Consider the following 21,932-nt stretch of genomic DNA (forward strand, 5'->3'; position numbering starts at 1 on the left):
AAAGTGCTCTTTCTCATTCCCTTCTCTCTTTCTTCTCCCTCGTTTTTTTGCAGAGGATGAAAGTCCTGGGCAGACCTATCACAGAGAGAGAAGGAACGCGATCACAATGCAGCCGCAGGGTGGGCAAGGCCTCGGCAAGATCAGTGAAGAGCCTTCCACGTCGAGCGAGGAAAGGGCCTCATTAATCAAGAAGGAGATCCATGGATCTATATCGCACCTTCCCGAACCTTCTGTACCTTACCGTGGGACGCTTTTTACCATGGACCCCCGAAACGGTTACATGGACCCTCATTACCGTGAGTATCGACTGCCAGTTCGTTTTGGGATGCAAAGTTGGAAGGCTGTCAAGGCTGTCAAATCTAATGCGATTTTATTTGTTGCCTTGCATCATCCCCAGGGAGAACTGCTTTGTCAGGGTGGGGAAGGGGGAGGGTTGAGGTAATACAATCTTTTTTCTGAAGTTAAAAACCAGGGGGCACTTGCATTGCAGATCAAAACTATCACAGGCCTCTGCAAAGCAACTTCCGCAGGACATCCCATCTGTTGCTAATCCTTCTCAGCCATCCAGGGTTGCGTTTGCTCCACCTTCTTAATACATGAAGAAAAAAAGCCTCATTAAAGAAGGCACAGAAGGAAAATGAAACAGGCCTTAAAATCTGCTCTTTTAAAACACTGTTAAAGTATGATATTAAGAGGAGGAAGGTCTGCCTTGTACAGTGAGAATTTGGTGTGGAGGGGTCGATGGAATGCTTATTGCTGTGTTTCTGGGGTTTTTGTTTTGTTTTGGAGGGTTTTTTAGGGATTCATGTGTGTGTTTATGTGGGCTGATGGAGTGGTTTTCCAATTTTCTTTCCGAGCTACAGTTCCCTGAAGTTGGGGGTGGGGGGGTGGGAAGGCAAATGGTTTCAACTTCTGAATTCCTGCTCAGGCATTAATAAAAAAGTAAGAAATTAACTGACACTTGAACACAGATGTGGAATGGATTTCTCCACAGGCAAAATGTGAGGGACTTAGGCAATTTTTTTCATCTGCTTCTAGTTTACGAAAAAGAAAGAGGGGAAAAAAAATCATTTAGTTGTGTAGTAATGAAGTGCATCTTGAGGTGTCAAGGCTTGTGCCTTTTGATTATAGATTTATCACCTAGTCAGGATACAGATTTGCCATTTAACCTTCCAGTCTCCAGTTCCAGATGATAGGCTTAAGACCCGCAAAGAGGGGCCAGTCTGTGTTGGGATTTTTTTCTTCTACATCATTCAGAAATTTTAGTGTTTTAAGGCAAAAGGTCATTAGCCAGACAACTGATTAGTGAGGACGGCTGATTAGTGCATGTTTTTTTGCTAAAGCAAGTGCCAGGGATAAAAGCTAATTTTATCCCTTCATTAGTTGGGCTAGCAGCAAAGGGGAATGTTCACTCATCAGGGTGCAGATCAAAGTATGTCTTGCACAACCTTAAGTCTCACCAACCTCCTTTTTTAAAAAAAAAAAGAGCCTGATTGTTAATAATGATGGAGGTATTATGAGAAAATGATCACTTGTTGTCTTTATAGTTTAGATCAGTATTTAGGGGAAAAGTTTGCAGTTAAGCTTTTGAACTCTATTCCACTGTAGGCAGTTGGTTTCTGTACATCTTTCTCCTCCTCTCTCACAGCCCCACTCAAATGCTCTGTGGGAGTTACTCATCTTTCTGCTGAGGAGGATGTGCTGCAGCATACCAGCAGCAGGCTTGTCTGCCGGAGAGGCATGAATGTGCAGAGCAAATGACCGCTCATGAGCAGCAGCACATGGAAATATTAGTGTGCAGGTTGGAGACACCATTTATAGCTTACGGTTTGTTTTGTTAATGTAACCCCCAAATCTCACTTAAAAAAAAAAAAATCTTACTGGGGAAGCAAAATAGCTTCTGTTTGTAGGCAGTACAGCTAGGGAGAGATGAAATGTGTGACAAAAGAACCCCCCAAGCAAGCAACAAACCTTATGCTGTGAATTTAGAAGTGACGATTGCCTTTTTGACCAGTTGCCAGCTCACCCCTTAAATCTAGTTCAAAGTTATTGATACTACTGAAGATTCAGACTGAAGAAAAAGAGCTGGCTGGTCAGAATAAGTCTGAGTGGTTTCCATTTAGTTTATTTTGTTTTATTGAATTTGCCTTTTGACAAGAGTTTGCAAGATTTGATGAAGCTACTATGTCTGTATTGTGACCAATAATGCTAGCTAGTTAGGATGTGTGGGCTACTAGAAAAACATTGATGTCAGAAGTTGACAGAACAGCAGAAGTTACCCAGCATACAACAGCAGAGAAACAGGAGATGAGTTAATTTCAAATGAGCAGTGTGATCTTAAAGCTGAAGTCTAAGTCAGAAAATGTCAGATGGGCAGACTTGCTTCACCGCTGCTGTAGCGAGTTGTACATTTGTACTCACCGATTTATAAAATCTCTCAAGCTATTAATGTCATATAAAGAGCCATCATGCTTTTATTTACCTTTAATAAATGTGATACAGAAGGACAACTAAAGAGACAAATGTCTAGTTAGATTTATAGGAAAGCAGACAGGCTTACTGAAATTTTCATAGTAGTTGTAGCATTTATATATGTAAGACATGCTTTCATCAAAGTGGTGACTGTATTCAGGCTGACACTTATAGTGGTCCATATGAAGAAGGCTGAATAATGTAAACATACCCAGTCCCACTGTAGCAACAGGTGAAGAATCAGCAAGGCCGTTGTTCCCTCCCTTAGTTTCTTGGCAGTTTTGCTGGGCATATGGATAGAAAATACTATTTTAATTCAACATAGTTGGGTATGTAAACACTCACAGTAATTCTTTAGTTTCCCTGTGGTTGGAAAATATAGACTTTTCAAGATGCCTAATTTGTGCTTCTATTTATACCCACTTTCTATTTAAAAGTGTGGGCAGGCTTCCTGTAACACAGGAAAAGGGAAAATAATTTTTTTGAAGGAAGACATCTGTATATTTTTATGGCAAGAAAAGAAAAGGAGCATTTAAGTCAATTGTGTGTGGAATGCATGTCCCCTCCAGGAGCTGCAGTTATTAGAAACAACTTGAATGCTTTGCATTTCTACATGTAAATATGCATGTTTCTGTGTATGTGTGTTGCAGGCTTTTTTGTTGTTATAATTTTTTTCCTAATTAAAACGACTGTTGTAAATGTTGGAAATAATAGTTACCATATATGTGGAATAAATACCTCATTGAGGGGGAGTTTGGTCTCCTGCAGAGTGTGGGTGGGGATAATGGTTGTGTTTCAAGTGGACCAGCTTTTCAAACAGCTGGGATGAAACATGCTATGGAGCTGGCAGCCCTTCTGCACTGCCAGAGAGCCCCTCAACCATTTAGCAACTGAGAATGAGAGTGGCTTTGTGCTCAGCTCACAGCCCTCCATCCTCCAAGAGATAAAAGGGAAAACATACAGGCCTAAACCAGAAAATTTTGGTTTCTTTGTTACGGATGTCTTAAGCACTGTTTAAACACTGCTCAGAAAGTGTAGGGGTTTTGGTTTTTTTTAACTTTTTAAAAACTTGATTTTTTTCCTTTTAAAAGCTTTAGGGCAGATGACAAAAATGCTGGAGTTTCCTTTCATGTGTTGCACCTTTATTGAGGAGCACAAGGTTACTGAGCTTAAGCATAGTGTTTCTTAAATGGATTTAAAACCCTGTGTTTGTCAAACACTGATTGCAGTGGTAGTTTGAGCCCCTTGTTAATGTAGATTCTGTCTGTAGAGGTAGGGTTGAGGCAAGGGAGGTGGGGATAACCACTTCCCTTTGTTATTCTCTTCCCCAATTTTAATTCCCACACAGATTTATGGCAGTGCTAAGACTGCCTGCCTCAAGTCATTCCTCATGGAAAAAATGAATCATTCCTGATGTAAACACTTTGATTTAAAACATACTGCTGGTATTCTTCCCTGGGTTTCACAGCCCATCTGAGAGAATTGTTAGTACCTAATTAGTAAAGCCTGATGAATTATCTTAAGTAAAAAGCAGTGACAGTTCAGTTGGCTCTGACCTGAAAATTCTTGTATACAGGAATGGCCCTGGCAGGATTCTCTTTCTGGTACATCACTTCATCTCAAAGAGGTTGCACTGAATGTAGCTGAAAGCAGGAGCTCCCTCTGTTTTTGTTTTGTTTGGTTTTTTTTTCTTCCCTCCTTACTAGGAATTTATTCTGCTGGTTTTGTAGCTTGTGTATCTGTCTGGGGAAGTGGGAACTGCTTATTGCACATTTCACAGGATTAACCCTCCAAAGGTATTGATTGCCCTCAGTTCCCACTGACTGTGCCTGCACTTGTGCTTTTTAAGGATCAGGCCCTGCATAACTGCCCAGGTTAGATTACCCAGTGTTAGTGTCATCTCAAAATCAATTTGCAACATGAACAAAAGACCACACCAAGAAAAATACAGTGCTGGGTTCACTAGGTGTACTTGTTCATTTACTGTGTTTTAATTTCTGTTGACAAGAATTCCCCTTCCTTTTTCTCCCCATAGAAAAGGAAAAAGGAGAGAAGAGGGGAAAAAAAAAAAGGAAATTAAATTTTGTTTCTGCAAATGCAAACTGGTAACTGGAAACACTGCCTTAAAATGCAATAATTAGAAAGCAATGACTTTTCATGGCAACGTGGCTTGAACCATGATGGCCAGCTATATGTGGCACATTGGACATTGAGAGCAGTTCAGGTTGCCACCAGCAGATGAGTGTATGGAAGGGGGTCCCCATTTGCTTTGTAGAGGAGGGAGCTGGTGGCCTCCTTTGTCATCTCCCTGGCACATTATGGAACTCCAGAGGGAGAATCAAGGCACTTTTGGATAGTCCCAAAGCGGGCACTTTTCTTAGCTCACCTCTAAGCTTCCCAGCACCACTGGATGGCAGGAGACTGGGACAGCTTTTTTAGAGGGTTTCCCCCAGCCTTGTTGTAGAGCGGTAGGAGAATGACAGTGAGAAATCCTTGTAGAGATTTAGGGCTGGAGTCTTTAAAGACATTTAGGGGCTCTTCAATTTCAAAGTGAGTTTGGCCTCTTAAATACGTCTGAAAATCTGGGTCCTGGTTCTTCAGCTCTTTCTGCAGCATTTTGTAGGGGAGGGGCTCAAGTGCTCTAGTAACAAAACTCTCCACTGACAGTGATTTATGGGGTGGTTTCCCAGTGTTGTCAAGGAGGGGTAGTTGAAAAAAGTAAAATCTAAAGCTTTTAATAAAACTTACAGGGGAAAAAAAGCCTCTAGTATAAAAGTGAATGTCTGATTCCTGGTGTCAGCTGAGTGACTGAAATGTTGGTCTTCAAGAAAATTAGCATGTTTGCAAAAACCGTTTTTTTGGGATAAAAATCCAAAATGTAATAGTATCTTTCAATAGCCTCCAACAAAAAATGTTTCTGCTCTCAAAATCAAACTTAGGGTCAGAGGCGACTTCAGTTTCAAATTTAGGAAGGTGCTGCAGACCTTGAAGCTTAACAGCAGCTTATAAATGGCAATATCTTCTCTAAGATGCCTCCCAAACCTCCCAGGTTGTGTTTGGGAAGTCCTGCTCCTTACAAGTACTCCTGCCCATTTCTCTGGAGCCCTTCTGTGGAATAAGCAGGGTCTCGAGAGCCCTGGAGTTGCTGCCCCTGCATGATGCTCTTATGTGGAAGTATCAATTGCACTCATAGATTTATAGCTAGAAGTGGCACATAGAGATGTCTTGTCTTCCACTGGATTTTTCTCTCTTCTCAGTGTGAGACAGACTGCAGAATTGCCAATATATGAAAGGCCTTGAAATGTAATGTGGTTGAGAAGCCAAAAGGTGATCTTTTAGATTTTTTCCTTTTGTTTTGTTTTTAAGTTTAGGTGAATACATATCTTCAAATACTGACTTTTCTCTTGTCATTACCAGTGGTATTAATTTCAGCTGGAAACTATAGGCAATGATATGGAAAGAGGTGATCCTGTTTGTGTGGAGGGTAGAACAGGATATTTATGAGATCTCTTATGGCCCTATAAGTCTGTTGGACTTCAAAATTTTAAAAATGTCTTCAGGATCACATTTAAAAAAAAAATCCCTCTGGCACCTGTAAGAATTTACCTGCCAGGCACTACCAGGTATGGACCCTTCTGAGAAGCAGATGGGTTCCATAAATCTCTCCTGGTTTTGGTTGTTCAAGTGCATGTAAGCTGTGGGGTGACGTTTTTTGTTTTGGGGTGTGGGGTTTTTTTTTGTTGTTGTTGTTTTGGTTTGGTTTTTTGTTTGTGGGTTTTTGGGTTTGGTGGGTTTTTTTAGGAATAGGGAAGATAAAGACAAAGGACAAATGCACAAACACCTCTTTCACAGATATGATTTGGTCTGTCAGCTAAAGCTTTTTTAGATGCTTTACAGTATGTATTTGTTGTATACTGCCTTCATGGAAGGAGATGGAATACATTGCTCAGAGCCATAGAATCATAGTTAAGAAATCTGGGGGGAAAAAAAAAAGCCAAAAAATAATGTAATCCATCTTTTTAGCCTCAAGGCAGATCAGCTGTCCCTACATCAGGAGAGAATGAAAAGCTTCTTCAAAGTTGCTGTGTCCCTTGATACGTGGACATTTCTGTCTTTAAGAGCTTTGTGACAAGATCTGTAGTGGGTTTGGACTGATCTTGTGTCCCTATGTGGTAACTTCTGTAGCATCAGCAACTGGAAGGGGGGGGGGTGGAATTTAAAAGCCATGAAATCTGGGTTAAAAAGTTTTGGTAGTTTCCCCTTCCCTCCAAGAGATCTGCTAGCATGCAGGAGATATGGTATTTTCCATTGCTGTGTTCTCTGGAAAAAAAAAAACCAAAACCCCACCCAACCACCACCACCCACCCCTAAACCCCCCAAAACCCCACAGCCGGATGCGTAACTGTTGTGTTCATTACTGCCATTTCAACAGGCAAGATCATTAGTTTTCTCTTTTTATTAGTTATCAGAGTGATCTTTGTGCTGTTGAGGCTGTGTAGTGCAAGGGGTTAGCCAAGTATGACAGGTATGTAGATAACTAGTGGCCAAAGGAAGATAAGCATCATTTGTTGCAAATTTTGAAGCATCCCATAATGCTGGAGGTTGCTGTCTGTCAGTCAGCTTTTTATGAGTGCTTTGCCCTGTGAGCGTTTCTTGGCCAGGGGGACATGGTTTGAAAAGTAGCCTCTTTGACTTGGCTGCTTAGAGCTTTAAAAAAGGTTAGCCAGAACTCAGCCTCATGCAGCTTTTGGTGTTAGATGTGTGTTACCTGTATCTGTAAGGAGCTTTGTGGCTGCAACAACTCAAGTCTTTGTGGCAAAGCATGGGGAACATGTGAACCAGGTACTGGTTTAGTGATCATGATTTTCAAGCAGATTCTCCTAAGTTGGTGACTACAAGCCATGTACTTAACTGCTGTGCAGTGCTTTATGCTGCCAGGGAGATGGTTCTCTTGCATTGGTGGCCTTCCATCTGGTCAACGTGACAGAGGGAATTCAGTTGACTAAGAGGTTTCAAGTGCCATTTTCATGCCTGGGAGGATCCTAGTTGGTCTGTGTCTGTCACCCTGAAAGACTGGTCTTCAGTATGTCCTGTGTCACATCTGTTAACTCTCTATGAGCATCTTGGATACCTTAGGGGTCTAAGATTGGCAGTATGTGTCTGTTTTTACACAGCTGAATCCTCATCAGTTCTGTAACTGTGCGTTTAAATCAGTGTGTCCAAATGTAGAAAATAAACATTTAAGTTCAGTTCTTTTTTTGTCCCTGTCTCTGCTGCTATCCTCCAGCTCTTGTGAAGAAATCTGTGGCAATAACTGGATTGCAGAGTAGCTAACATCTACAAGGTGATCCTCTTTCATGGTTCCCTTGTGTTAATTTTCTTGCATCCTGGGTGCTTGCCACTGAAATCTGGATGTCTGCTATCCTTCCTTGTTGCTGCCCTTGGGGGGAGGGGGAAGCCTGAATGTGTGGGCACTGGAGGAGGGTGTTGTGTCCCAGAGGGTGCTTCAGGCTGGGCAGTGGGGGTAATGGCAGTGTGGGGGCACCACCTGCTCTCCCTGTAGCATGGACTCATCAAGGGAGGTTTTGAAAGGAGTGTGGTTCCTGTTGACAAGGTGCAGTTTCAAGATCGTCCCATGGAAGTCTCTCAGCACCAGCTCTGGCCTCCTGTTGGAGTCCAGGGTTGAACAGGCCTTTGCTTTTAAGACAGTTTAAATGCTTTGGTTGCTGAACCATTTTCAGGATTACTAGCGGATACAGCTTTATTCCTGTTGATTGAGCTCAGTACTTAGGAGCAGAGCTTCTTAGCTATAGCCTCTGCTTCCTTTTATTCACACCTAGCAACCCAATTAGCTTCCTCTTAGCCTGGCTCTTGGGTAGTTTACACAGTACACTCTCAACTGTTATTGAAACACTGCTCAAATTACTTAGAACTGGGGCTCTTGAGCTCACTCGGTGGGTCACATCTGAGTTTGGAGATCCTGTCAGGCACGCTTCCCCCTTCAGTCAGGTTATACTGGCTACCTTTTTTTCATTTGTGATCATATAACTTACAGCCAAGGCAGCAACCACCAGTGCAGGGAACCAGTACTGTAGTAAGTATCAGTGTATTGGTAGCTGTGTTTCGTATTGCCGTGTGGTCATTGGCATGTGTGGTGGTGGCTGGTACGCAGCAGCAGGAAAGGCAGTACATGCATGGGAGTGTTTGTATGTACAGGTTTGTACATCATCTTCATAATTCCTTTTAAAAATAAGAGCAATCACTTGAAAAAAGAGCAAAAGAATGTTTTGTATTGCCTTTCAGAATTTGTCTTGCCGAGTTTTTGGACTTCAGCACAGATAGCTCCCCAGAAAATGGAATTGCTTTCTAATCTAAATTACGCTTGTTTCCTGCTTCATACTGGATAAGGTAGCAGAGAGGGTCCCCCACTGTTCATTCTGGTTTCCCTTTCATATTTCAGTGCTGCCCCAAGCCATCATTTTTCCCAAACAGTGCTGATCCAGAACCCAATGAATTCAATGAATCAACAGCTGCTGGCTTCAATGAACTTTGTAATAATCCCCAGTTGCCTTGTATTCTACCCTTTCATCCTACCTGCTTCTCGTGCTAGTTGTAATTCAAAATCGTAATTCCCAAGGATCCGTGTTACCATTTTGCAAATGAAGAGCTGAACATTGTTATTGTTCTATCTACAGTCCCCTGTTGAAGTAGCTTATGGTAACAAGCCACAAGTAATGGCATATGACATACTTTCAGATAAATGGCTGATTATGGTAACAGCTCAGTGTAACACCATACCAAGTGTTGAAGCAAATAACTAATGAGGTAGAACGTGTTGAAATAAATTTCATTCCAGCATGTCACACTCCTTAGTGTAAAAAGGTACTGCATTTGATTTGTATGTTTTTTCACCAACCTGCCTGCAGATACAACTGTGAAAGCCTCCAGCTTTGGCCTTCACTTCTGTTAGACGTCATTGTTGAAATGAAATTGGGTTACTTGGGTGAATAAGGTTTGTTGAATCAAGGCCTCTGTTATGTAGAAACAGTGGTTGCTCACTTTACCGGGATGGACTAGCATGGTACGGTGATAGGAGGCTGTTGGCACCAAAGCCACGTTTCATGCCGGAGGATATTTGAGTTGGCATCAACACCAGTGATTTTAACAATAAAATTGGTGCCAGATATTGAAAACATTAATTGCTGCTATGATAGGAGTGGAATTTTTTCTTCTTTTAACTAGAAGGGAGAAGAGCACTAGTCATATATCACTGGCTAATCATTGAGCTGCCCAGTACTTGGGGTGTTTGATTTGGAAAGTCTGATGTATGGCCTGCTCATATATGCCCCTACTTTGCCTGAGACTGGCAGTGACCATGGTCTATGCTTATTTTCACTCTTAGGGGTTTTCAGTTTTTCTTGATTTGTTAACTTGAGTACAGAAAATTTAAACAAGCTTATAGGCATATAAAGCCAACTGGAAGAAACTCCTTATAAATAAAGATCAAAGGCCTCATCTGGCTTTTTCTGCTCTCATGGAAAAAATTACAAAACCTGAATGAAACCCAAAATGCTGGCCTGTGAAAGCATTTCTGGGTTCTTGTGGGGAAGTGGCACATCTCTTCAAAGGTGGTAGTTATTTATCATGTACGTCACAGATTAACACACATCCTACGGTTAGTAGCACCTTCTGTCCTCTGTGCATTATAAACCAGAAAGGCAGGTTGAGGACATGGGCTGCTGTAGTGGTTCCTCCCATAGATGTTAGTTTTGTGTGTATACTGCTCTGAAAAGGTGATCTGTACAGGGAGGTTAAAGCATGCCATGCTTCTGCGTCCTGACCAGCCTCCCTTTCTGGGATTTTTTTGGTAAACAGCCTGTGGGAGTGTTGCCTGTATTGTGCTAATGCATGGGGCTTGCCTGAGCATGCAGGGTCCTGCTGGACCAGAGGGATGTAGGCCAGTTGCTGCTGAGGCCATGCTTGAAGGCTGGTAAAGCGCAAGGCTGATGTGCCTTATCTTAAGGGGGTGGCCTCTGGGCTGCCTTAAAGAAATGATGTAGACAAGGATCCTGCTTGTTAAGGCTACGCAAGGTATTGACCCAGCACTCAGAGGAATGCAGTCATCAGAAATGGTGTGTTCTGCTGGCTGTTGAGAAGTGACTGTTGTATTTTCTTTTGGGAAGCTGGTGCTAACCTTGATATCATTCTGTGGTCCTGAAGCACAATACCCTGTTGTGGGAATTGTCATACGGATGGGAAGAGGTCATCTTCAGTTTTAAATTCCTTCTGAACATGCCTTTAGGACAGGTTAATTTGGCAACATCTGCTAATAGGTCTTAGCTCCAGAAAATGCTGTGGTCTGCTCAGTGTTTTCTATGCAATGCCTTTTTAAAATAACATTCAGACCCTATATATCTGCTCCTTGTTTGCTGCAGTCTTTGCTTATTTGTGTAATGATGAGAGATCAAGCATCCAGCTCAGCTGTTTGATGCAGAATCTCACCATTTATATGGTTGGTTGAATTCTAGCTGTGATTTCCCAAGAAGCTTCAAAAGCAGAAGGTGCTTTCTCTTTCCTGCTTCCATTCTGCTGCGTAATTCTTCATGAGCCCCACCTAACTGCAACTAATGACACCCTTTTATTTTATCAGTGCAGGGAACTGAGAGGTGCTGCCGGCAGGCAACATCCTCTTCAGCCTAGCTATGCTTTGCTTCTTGTTCTTCTGATAGTGTCATGCACTTAGAAAAGGACTTAAAAACTGGTCCAGAATTGATTGAGTGGGAAACCAGAGGTGGGAGCTGTAGCAGCATTCTTCCTCAGCCCAGCTTTTTTAGGACCATGGTGACTTGTACACTGTGGCTTGTAGCTATCAGAATAAAATCTAATGACAAACCCCTGAACCCATCTTCAGCTCTAACTCTGGCTGATGCCTACTAGAAGTACATGTCATGAAGATGGTGGGAGCATGGTTGCCAGTGTATCGCTGTTTACAAACTGAAACCCTGATGCGTGACATTCATGGTAAAGCCACGTCCCTTTGTGTGAGCTGGGTGTGTGCTTTATGTCAGTGTATGCACGTGTCTCAGGTAGCAGAGCTATCTTATTCGAACAGGCCAACTCTTTTTTTTTTTTAATCTAGGACAAATTCGGCACTGTTACAGTATGCTGGACACTGGTATTATAGGATATTTGTGTGCAATATGGGATGCATGCATACACTACGGTAATTCGGTGTTTTCTCTGAGGCGTGTTGCTTCCTGGTTATTTTCCTGTTTATTTTTATAACATGATTTTTCATATACTTCAGTATTATGAACCTTTTTGTTTTTAAGCTATCTCTGATATGCAGCTTTCATATCTTGGCTCCCAGCAACATTGAACCTCATTGTAAAGTCCCTTCGTGTAAAAGCCATCTAGTTATAACTCTCAAAAATAAGAGGCTTGTCTCCTGAGGATAGCTCCATATTGCGGGTGGAGTATAATCCTTAACATTGTTTTTTTGCTTTCAAATAGCTGGGGACAGTAAGTCAAGGAGTGAGAACTCCCTTTGTTTCATGTAGTGTGCGTTGCAGGGAAAGAATGTAACAGAGCAGAAAATGAAGAAAGACATAAAAGAATCTCAGCTCAAGGAGGTCAGATCCATCACAGGCTTAGCATTGCCTTCAAAGATGCCTGGGACAGGTGGCAGTTCAAGACAATCAGAGGAGAAGCATCCGCTAGCGCTGAGATAAGGGATTCTTGCAGAATCCTGCTATCTGGTCCCAGTTTGCTTTGATGTAACTCTGCTAGAGAAGACTTCTGGGAGCAGGCTACTGCTTCCCTCCGTGATAGGCTGCTGTTGTTCAGCCTTTTAAGGTCTCATTACAGTGGTCCTTGAGGATTAATCCTCTTTAAGGTTTACATGGGGATGGTTTTGTCTGAAGGCCCAGCCAGGGACCTCGGTACCACCTGTAGAAAGCATTGCATTCTTTCATTCTATTTTCTTAAGTGGCTCATATTTAACAGTATTTGACAGAAAGTAAAACCAAACATCTTGCCTTTTTTTTGCTTCCCTCTTTGGCTGTTACTGAGTTTTTGTTGAGCACAGCTTGAGCAGTCCTGTGCAGACACTGAACCATTAGCAGTAAATTGTACGCTTCCGGTTACTCTACTTAGCCTGCTGGTTTTGGCAGTCCTTTTTCTTTTCTTCTCTTGCGCCCACCCTGCTTTTTCCTTTTTAAAGGAGGGGAGCGATAATGTTTGGCTTCAGAATCAGAAATCATCCCATTGCCAGTTTATTCCTGTGCTTGCACTAGTGGATTTTGCATTCGTGCCATCCTGCTCAGGGAGGAGGGTTCAGGATATGGGAATGTTGTAAATTATCAGGATTAATTTATTAAAAAGATGCATCTGCATTTATAAGGGTTTGTTTATGAAAAACATTTACCACTTTCTTCAAGGGGCAAAGCCTGCTCTTGGTGAAATAGCAGCAGGCAGAGTGCAGCAATGACGCATGTGGGAATCATACCCTGGGTTTGGTGATGCAATGGGAAGCAAGTGCCTTCCAGCTCCTTTATATATTCTGTTATTGGTACCATTTCTGTGAAACTCTATTATAGATCTACGTCTTGGAGATGCATGCAGCCTTGATTCCAAAGGAAGGAACATTACTCTAAACTGGATTTTTTTTTTTCTTCAGTGTCATTCATTATTTCCCTAATTGAACAAAGTGTTACAAAGTCATTTTGATATTATAGCTTTAAGATGGTGATTGAGGTAAAAGTAAGACAAAGGTTCATGTTGGGTAAGTGAAAACAGTATCGGTGACCCTGACAGGTAAAAGTAGACTTACTGCTCTAAGGGTAATAAATAGCTTAAGGGACTCATCTCTTATCTTGCAATAGAAGTCCTTAAGTTTAGCTCTTCTGAACCCATATTAAGCAGCTTGATGACCCTAATTCAGATTATTATGAAAGGTGATAGTGTGTTTTATTAAAAAAAAAAAAAATTTCTACCAAAACTCAGCAATAGCTGTAAGTTGAATCCTTTTGGGTACAATAATGAGTTGTGCGTTGTTGCCTACAGAGTACCTGGTCATTAGTTATGTAGTGATTTTACCTTATAAAGAAAAAGCAAGCAAAAGAGTGCCTTCACAAGCCTTCTGGGTTGGTTTTTTGAGTGTTCTGTTTGGAAGTTATATGGTATGTTGAAAAGTGGTTGTAATGCATGTATAGCATATTAGTTTTCTTTATATATAAAAATATTATAGGAAACCCTATAGCTAATGCTGGCTATATAAAACTGTATGGTGCCATTATTACCATAAATATGCCTGTGACCTTCATATACTCTTACATTTCCAAACTGCACATAATTTAAGAGTAATGCACATATTTAATTTTTACTGTATTTGTGAAGATCGTTAAATTCTGCCCATACGAATTTTTTCCTTAATAGCTAATTCTGAGAGGGTGGGAGGATGGGAGAAGCAGAAACTAAGGAAAAAAAGATTAACTAAAATGAAGGTAATAAAATATGTCATGATGTGAGGTGCTTAGATCCCTTCAAAAAGACCTATCTTCTGAAGAAATACAGGCAAATTCTTGGCAGCCTAACTTCATACACAGACATACCTCTCTGATTTATATATACACATGCAATCGAGCGCTCTAGCTGTAGTCTTGATGCATATATTGAATATGTATATAAATAGAATAATCTATACATACTGTCTCTAAGATACAAATACTTTGAATAACGTGATGTTAAATTTATGTCCCCTTCTTTAATTTCATGTTAGAGCTAGTTGTCAGCAATTTAGACTTCTGTAGAACTATTCTGAAGGTTGCTGTTACGTTTCTGACTTCATAAAATACTGGGAATGTGAGATTTTTTTTTTCCACCTGATGACAAATGCATGAAAATTACCAGTGCGAAGTATTTAATTGAATTTAATGGCTGTTGGTGTAATTTCAATGTAAGGTGCTGTTATGAAGCATCTTCTCAAAGTCAACGCTGCAGTTTAACAATGGTTCAGCATAGAGTTGTTAAGTGTGTTTCAGGTGGAAAAATGTGCTTGGCTACTTTAAGCCAAATTGTGACCTGTTCTGTAAAGAGCCCTGGCTCCTCCTTCATCCTAAACACAGGTGGGCTGGATGGGACAAAGGAGAGGTGCTAATTTCAGGCAGCTTGATGGGAACATGATACTGCAGTGCAAGGATTCAACTGTGTAGTCTGCAGTGAGGCAAGAAATGGATAGAGTTGCCTTCTGGGCCTTGGGGCTGAATCCTGGGCTTGTCTTTACCCAGATTCTAAGAAATAAAGTCTTTTGGAGACAGGGAAGTAAAATGCCCAGCTCTTGCACTGTTTGTACATATACCATGGTAACATCTACTAATATTAGCATTAGTGTTTTCTAAATAATAGAAGTACCTAGTAATCAGTGGGGGTCAGCCATCCTGGAAGTTCAAACTGTGAAGTTCAGCCATTCTTTCATTGTGAAAAGAAAACAATATATGAAAATGAAAACCTGGGGGTTTTTTTGTTTGTTTTTTTTTTCCTGCTGTAGCATAAACCAAAAATACAGTACTTGATTCTGCTCAGTAGGAGAACAAGCATGCAAAAACATAAATCCTGAAAAAGAAGTTTCCAGAAAGTTATAATCAGTTAAAAATAGGGTCTTGTAAGTCCTTATATAAACCTATGAGAGCAGGTGCTACCCAAACCTCTGTCTATGTGTATAAACATATAGATGTGTGTGTATATATATATATTTGTATTGCATATATTAAAAATTTCTTTGCAGTTTTGCAGCTTTATACCTCTCATTAGTCTAAAATTTTAAAATGGTAGTAAGTTCCATATTTTGTATTAGTAGCAGTAGAATCTTACCTTTTTTTATTAGGAAGGAACAAAATTGTAATTTAAACTGATCTTGGGCTAACAAGTGTGGAATGGACTAGAAGTTGTTCAAAGTAAGTCTGATGGTTACACCGGATTGTCTTTATTTGCATTTAGAAAATACCAATCTGAAAATGAAAAAAAAGTAATAGAACAACAGTGTATGTGTATTGAGTATTTGCATACATACATGCCATACAGCAGCTGAATGCTGTTAGCAGGTATACATTTTTCGTAAGTGGCATAGCAACTGTAGGTACTAGCCCTGCAAGAAGCAGCTTATAGTCAACAAGTCTATTCAATGCAATGTGATCTGTGAGAATTGTAGGAATTCACCTCAGTTAAATTGTTGCAGTGAATTTTAGTTGCCAACTGTTGTGTTAAACAGTTAGTATAGATCCAAATCATATTTAACAAAGCGTCTGATTAGGAAAAAAAAAGCTGGATGGATTTCCAAATTGTCTTCCTTCAGAGCCTTTTACGGTCTCCTTGTGCACAACTCTTTCTTTGGTCTTCTCTTTCCATCAAGGTAATCCAAACTTTTCTCCTTATTTCCTGTGCAATCTTGTGCACTCTGCCTTACCTTCCAGACTTAGTTTCATCCATGCTTGAATATCCACAGGACCATCCATTTTCCTAGCCTCTCTATGCTCTCTTCCTGGCCCCTGTCTCCCAAAGCTAGAGCCACATGGGCTTTACTTGTCTGTCTTCTGTCCATGCTGTAAGAAGAGAAAACCTTCGAAACTTAAGTTATTTCTGTGCATTCTGTCCTGTTAGATGCTGTATGGAGCTTGCATGTGCTGCAAAGCTTTCAGTCTTGGGAAAGACAGCATAAGCGTAGCCTGTAAGATATAGCAGGGATCCGAATACTGGGTGGCAGAGCAGTATCAGAATGTCATTCAAGCAGCTCTGACAGGGTTTGGGCACTCAACAGGTGTCAGCTCAATTCCCCAGTGTCTATCTGATCACTGGCTGCAGCTTTGGAAGAATGTACAGGTCCTGGGTGTAAGGTAGCAAACGGGTTTTCCTTGGTTGGGTGGTATGGTATGAAACAGTGGGGTCTGGCCTTGGCTCTGCAGGTAGGCAAAACTCATTCAGCAAGGCTGAGGGCCTCATACTCTAAAGCACACAAACTGATTTTGGACTTTAGGGATGAAACCCCTCCCCATGCCACCCAAAACAGCTGAAGGCTTGCAAGTTATGTTCAGGATTAGATCCTATAATTTTATAAAAAGAAGAAAACAGATGAAGTACTTCTAAAAATATCTCTCTTAGAAGTGATTCCTTTTTGATATTTTGGTCTCTTGTCTGTTTTGTTGTTTCTTGGTACATACCCTATTTTTTTACAAGGTATAATTTTTGAGGGGAAGAAGGAAAGTAAATCTTTCCATCTGCTCAAGAAAGCAGTTTTCTAAGATACTAAAGGACTTGTTTAACATGTTTTCTCATAAAGTCAATATAGAGCAGCTACTAGTGGAGAAATGTTTTTATCATTGACCCACATTATATTTTCAAAAAATGAAACAAAACTCCAGGGGTTGATTAAGAGAGGCCTCATGTCATGTGTTCTGTATGAAGTGCTATTTTTCTCTCAAAGCAGTATGCACAGACCCATTTCCCACTTGTAGCAACTGACAGGCAGAGAGGTTGAGATTTGTTGGAGATCTCCAAGGAAGTTTGTAGCAAAGCCACAAATAAAAATCTTTGTCTAATGTGCTAAGCCAATGCCTTACTAATTAACTAGAAAGACTTTCAAAGTGGATTCAGATCTCTGTTCCTAGCCTGGTTTTCAATCTGAGTAATTTTTTTTAACTCTTCATTTTATAGACACTCTTTCAAAGTGTTTTCATTGGCCACAGTTTTTTCACATGAAGCTGCTTAAGAACTGAGACTGGGTAGTAGTCTGATAGTTAATTACTGTTTAAGCTGTAAACATTGCTTCAAGAACCATGTGGAGTCAAACTACAGCTTGATGCAGCAATGTAAATAAATGGCTGGATTTTGAGAAGTGCTGAGCGTTGATTTTTTTTTTTTTTTGGAAGCTCTTGGGTGCTTGGCAATTTGAATATGAAAAATGTTTTCTCTAACTTAATCAGGTCTTAGATTAATAGGATTTACACTCTGAATTCCTAGTAAGGTGAGTATTTTGGAAGATCCCATTCTTAAAGCTTAACTTAGAGTTCCAATTTCTGAAAATCTTGGCCCTAACTTCTAGTCTTGAATTTGGATATCTTCTTTGTGTGTATTTTGCCAGTAACCAAGGTGAAAATAGGCTGTGCTGTAATGCATGTGGTTAATTTTGCTTCATAATGAAAGTGCAGGTGTTGTCAGGTGTGCAGTGAATGGGGCAGGTCTCAGAGGAGCAATTATCAGCCTGGCCAGCTCTACTCACAGCTAGATTTACATGATGGGCCCATTTTTTTCCCCACTTACTGAAAAAGTTTTTTCTAAAAAAACCAAATACTCTTAAGTTTATTGTTATATTGCAGCATTTACTCATGTCCTTGTGTTCCACAAATTGCAGGTTGTTACAAAAAGTCTCTTGAAGTTGAGCATCTGCTTAATTGTTGTCCTAATAAAGTGCTTTCGTGCAGTAAGGCTGAAACTTTGGGTACCCCCACACAAGAAAAAAAGGAACTTGGATGGAGAAGGTAGTGCAGGGACCTCATGGGAAATTCCCCAAAGAAAACAGTAATTTTAATAGCTGGTTACAGTTGCTAAGTGACAACAGTGGAGTTAACCTGTCTCATAGTTTAATACAATCCCAGCACTTATAAATATGAAAAGTAATAGTTAAGGCTGTCATGAATCTTACACTACCCACATAGTAAATAAGCACATTATTCTTATCAACTTTAAACTGTGTTAACTCAACCCTGAGTAATTACTAGTTGAAATTTTTATTTTGTAGTAGGAGGAGATGGGCTAAATTCTGACTATTGGTTTGAAAACCCCAAGCGCTGCTCTTGTAGCTGTAATGTCAAAATACTAAGAACTACACAAAAATCTTGCATGAAGGATTAATAAAACTGGTGTATTATGCTAAGTACTTGTTAATGATATATTCCTTAAAACCCCAAGTACAAGTCATAGCTATACATTAAATTTTTACCAAAAGTCTGTGTTACAAACATTTCCTTTTGAACTCTGTACAGGATTGTATAGGAAAATCTTTGTTGGACATTGTAAGTGCTAATATTTGCTTTCAAATAAACTTAAACAGAGAATGTGCCCTCTTATACCACATTATCAAAATGTTTTAATACAATTGTAAAATCTCATCAGTTTAGGCTGTGATGTTGTAGCTCCAGGTATGTGGGGAATGTATGTTCCCTTACCTGATGAGGATACAAGGATGGAGTCAAATTTATGTCCACAGCCACTCCTTTCTTTACTTCTAAATTGTGAGGGTTTTGGAAGTGATGTGTTAGCTAGATGCGCCTCCATCCCCTAGCAACATCAAACAGACTTTTGAAACAAATTGTATTTGGAATAGGCAGATTTAGACTATCACTGGGTGGAATAAATGTGGGTATCCCTGGCATTCTCCAAAATCAGGTATTGCTGCAACTTCTCCATGTGTCCCCCCTGTTAGGAAACCTTTGGAAAGTGAATGGCTTCCAAGGTGACTTAACTTCAGCTCAAACTTGAGCTTTGACAAAACTTCTGAAGAAGTAAATACTGTGAAGGGAGATCCTGCTCTTCCAAAAAACCCACCTGTGTTGCAGTTAAATGGGGATCCCACTGTGACAATAAAATGTGTTGATCTTTAGTGCCATATTCCTGCTCACTGAATGAAGTGATCTCCAAAGTAACTAGTGCTCCAGCCCCCTAAGGCTTTACCAGTACTGGCTAAACCAACAGTTCAAATCACAGCAATAATTAAACTGAATGTTGTTGCAGAATGTGTACCTGCAGAGTGTGTAGGTACTAATGAAATACATGGGTAATTCTGTCTGTAGCAAGAAACACAAAAGGTAGGTAATGGTAAGGTTGAGTATCTCACAGTTACTTTCCAAAGGTGATGGTTAGTGATGATGCATATTCTCCAGGAGATTTTTGTTCTTGATAAATAGAGCAGGTGGGAGTACTGTATTTCCTGTCTGCTCATTGGCAGCAATTATAATATTCTATTTAATTACAGATAGGGGTTGTGTACATTATAACCTCCATAAACAGCAGGCATCAATCAATGAACCTGATTTTCTTGCCACCTTTTGTTAGCACTCTTGCTCTGAAAGAATAAAGGAAAAAAACCCCAAACAAACCTTCACTACAACCTTGCAAGAAGAGACTGGGAAGGGTGTAATGAGCAGTACTGTGCTGATATGTTTTAATAAATATTAGTTTACTGCATACCACAACAGAGAGCAAATACATGCAATTACTTGCAAATTTCTTCAGTGTTTGTACTTATAAATCTCTGCCTAAATCTTCCCAGCTGGGAGTTAGGCTGGTCTTTCTGCTGTGGAAGCAGGGCTTTGTTCTCATGTTCAGCTTCGGCTCAGTCTGGAATAATTCAGAAATGTATTAGATAGATTGCTGCTCCCAAAAGGCATAATGAAATAACCTTCACTCCCAGCCTTAGGGAAATAAGCACACAATCAGGGTTTGGGCAGATTTCTCGATTAAACAAAGAACTAACTGTGCACAAATTGCTCCATAACAATTTGTAAAGAGTCCACTTTATAAATTTCTTGCAGATGTAAAGCTGATATTTTTTAATCAGAATGGCAGGGCTGTTAAAGTTGAAATGTCTTCGACATTTTCCCTTTGCTCCATAATTAGTATCAGAAATATTTAGATTTAAAATGGAATTGGTAACACATCCTAGGTTATTTTTGATTTGTTTTTGGGAGTCAGTGAAATGCAATGTCAAACCCAAGCTAAAATCTCTATTTAATACATGCAGTGAACTTAATCCATCTGGAATAGATTCAGGATAACTTGGTGCTGTCAATTTTTATTTTGTTTAATTTCATATGGTGTTCAGCAAAGGAATGAAAAGTTATTGCACTTAATGTTGTTGTGACTTAAGGTGTTCTCTGGTCAAATTATTCAATAAATCAAAATCAGGCTTGGGTTGTAGCTGCTAAGCGTTGTTTAGAATAGGATATTTAGGAGATTTTTAGCAGCTTTCCATTGATTGAACAAGACACATGTGTCATGCAAAAAGCATGCAGTATTTTGATGAATAGCTGTATTAGATGGCAAGTCTAGGGACCCAGTAAACACAACCTCTTATTTTACTGGCCTTTGTTTTTAACTTGAGGGCTTCAGTGTAAAAGAAAATACCACTCGAGTATCGTTCTGATGCCTTACTGCTTATCTACGACTCATGCTCTTATCCTCTGAAATCTCCCCTGACATTTAAAAACATGTACCTATTTTCTATACATTAGCTTGCTGCAGATTACCTCATTATTCAGCTAATTAGATGGTTCAAGTCCTATTCTCACCTAAACACGCAAGGATATTACTACAGTTCGTGGAGAATGGTAGATATTATCAGACCTTCCTTTCTGTGGAGTAACATTCCTGCTCTTTAGGCTGGTGTCTGCCTGCATCTCTGGCTCTGGTTCTTGGTCTCCTATGTCCAGATACCAGAGCTGAAGTCAGTAGACCTGCAGTCACATAACGGAAAGCAGAATCTGTTCCCCGGTTTCCGATGTCACACACTGAGGAGGAGCTGAGCTTGTATCAGCACAGCTGTCAGCAGATGCTGGTAGGTCCTGTTTCTACAAGTACAATGTTCAATTTCAGTTTAAACAGACCTGATCTTTTTTTTTTAAAAAGTGAACTCTCCTCAAAATGCATGCAGCTACTTGCCATGAAGTTGCACTGCTTTCTAAACCAGCGCAGCTGGCGTAGCAGGCAGCCAGCTGCTGCCGGGACCAGCGCTCACAGACCAAAGGTGTCAGTGCAGCCTGGGGAGCTGTTCCTGCACAGCTCGGGCTGAGCCTGTGGCATGCTTCGTGTTCTCCCCCAGAACATCATCTGTCCACTGCTCTGCACCGATGGTACGTTATCAGTCGGGAAGGTTTTGACTTGGAAGCTCTCTGCAGTGTTTCACCCTTGGTGGGTAACATGTAGTTCCTTATGCAGGCCCAGCTGGCCTGATACCACCTATCCCTTTCAAAGGAAATACGTGAGACATAAGCAGGAAGCCTGCTCCTGTACTCCATTAAATTAATGACAGAATTGGAGTTTCTAGTTGTGTAAGTCTAGCTGTGGTTTGGGTGCGTGTTATAAATGGGGAGATAAAAAAAAAAAAATATAAATACATCCTCACTGAAGAATGGACTTGCCGTGCTTCCATGTTAAGTGCGTAGCACCCGTGCTCATCTTGTTTACTTCATGCACCTTGGTCAGTGTATGACCTTGTGTGTAAAAAGAGTAGAAAAATACTAAAATGGTTTCAGGAGGGACGACTGCTAGGGCTGTGTGCTAGGGCTGCTCACTGTGAAGGGAAACAGCAAAATGGTAACCAGCTAAAGAGAAAAAAGGCGCAACTGAATTTACTGGGAAATTCATCTTATCTTTTACTCTGTTTCACGTTTGACAGGACCTTCTGACAGCTT

At 40.5% G+C, this 21,932-nt stretch overlaps 1 protein-coding gene across 3 annotated transcripts in view; it reads left to right on the top strand.

Moving 5' to 3' along the window:
* GLI3 (GLI family zinc finger 3) overlaps positions 1–21,932 on the top strand; it is a 215,009-nt gene that overhangs the window by 67,886 nt on the left and 125,191 nt on the right. For all 3 annotated transcript variants that reach the window (XM_069812338.1, XM_069812329.1, XM_069812318.1), the window contains exon 3: positions 54–296. In XM_069812338.1, the coding sequence (XP_069668439.1) occupies positions 54–296 (243 nt within the window). The remainder of the gene's footprint in view (positions 1–53; positions 297–21,932) is intronic.

The sequence above is a fragment of the Haliaeetus albicilla genome, chromosome 2 (assembly GCF_947461875.1).
Source record: "Haliaeetus albicilla chromosome 2, bHalAlb1.1, whole genome shotgun sequence".
Classification (NCBI taxonomy): domain Eukaryota; kingdom Metazoa; phylum Chordata; class Aves; order Accipitriformes; family Accipitridae; genus Haliaeetus; species Haliaeetus albicilla.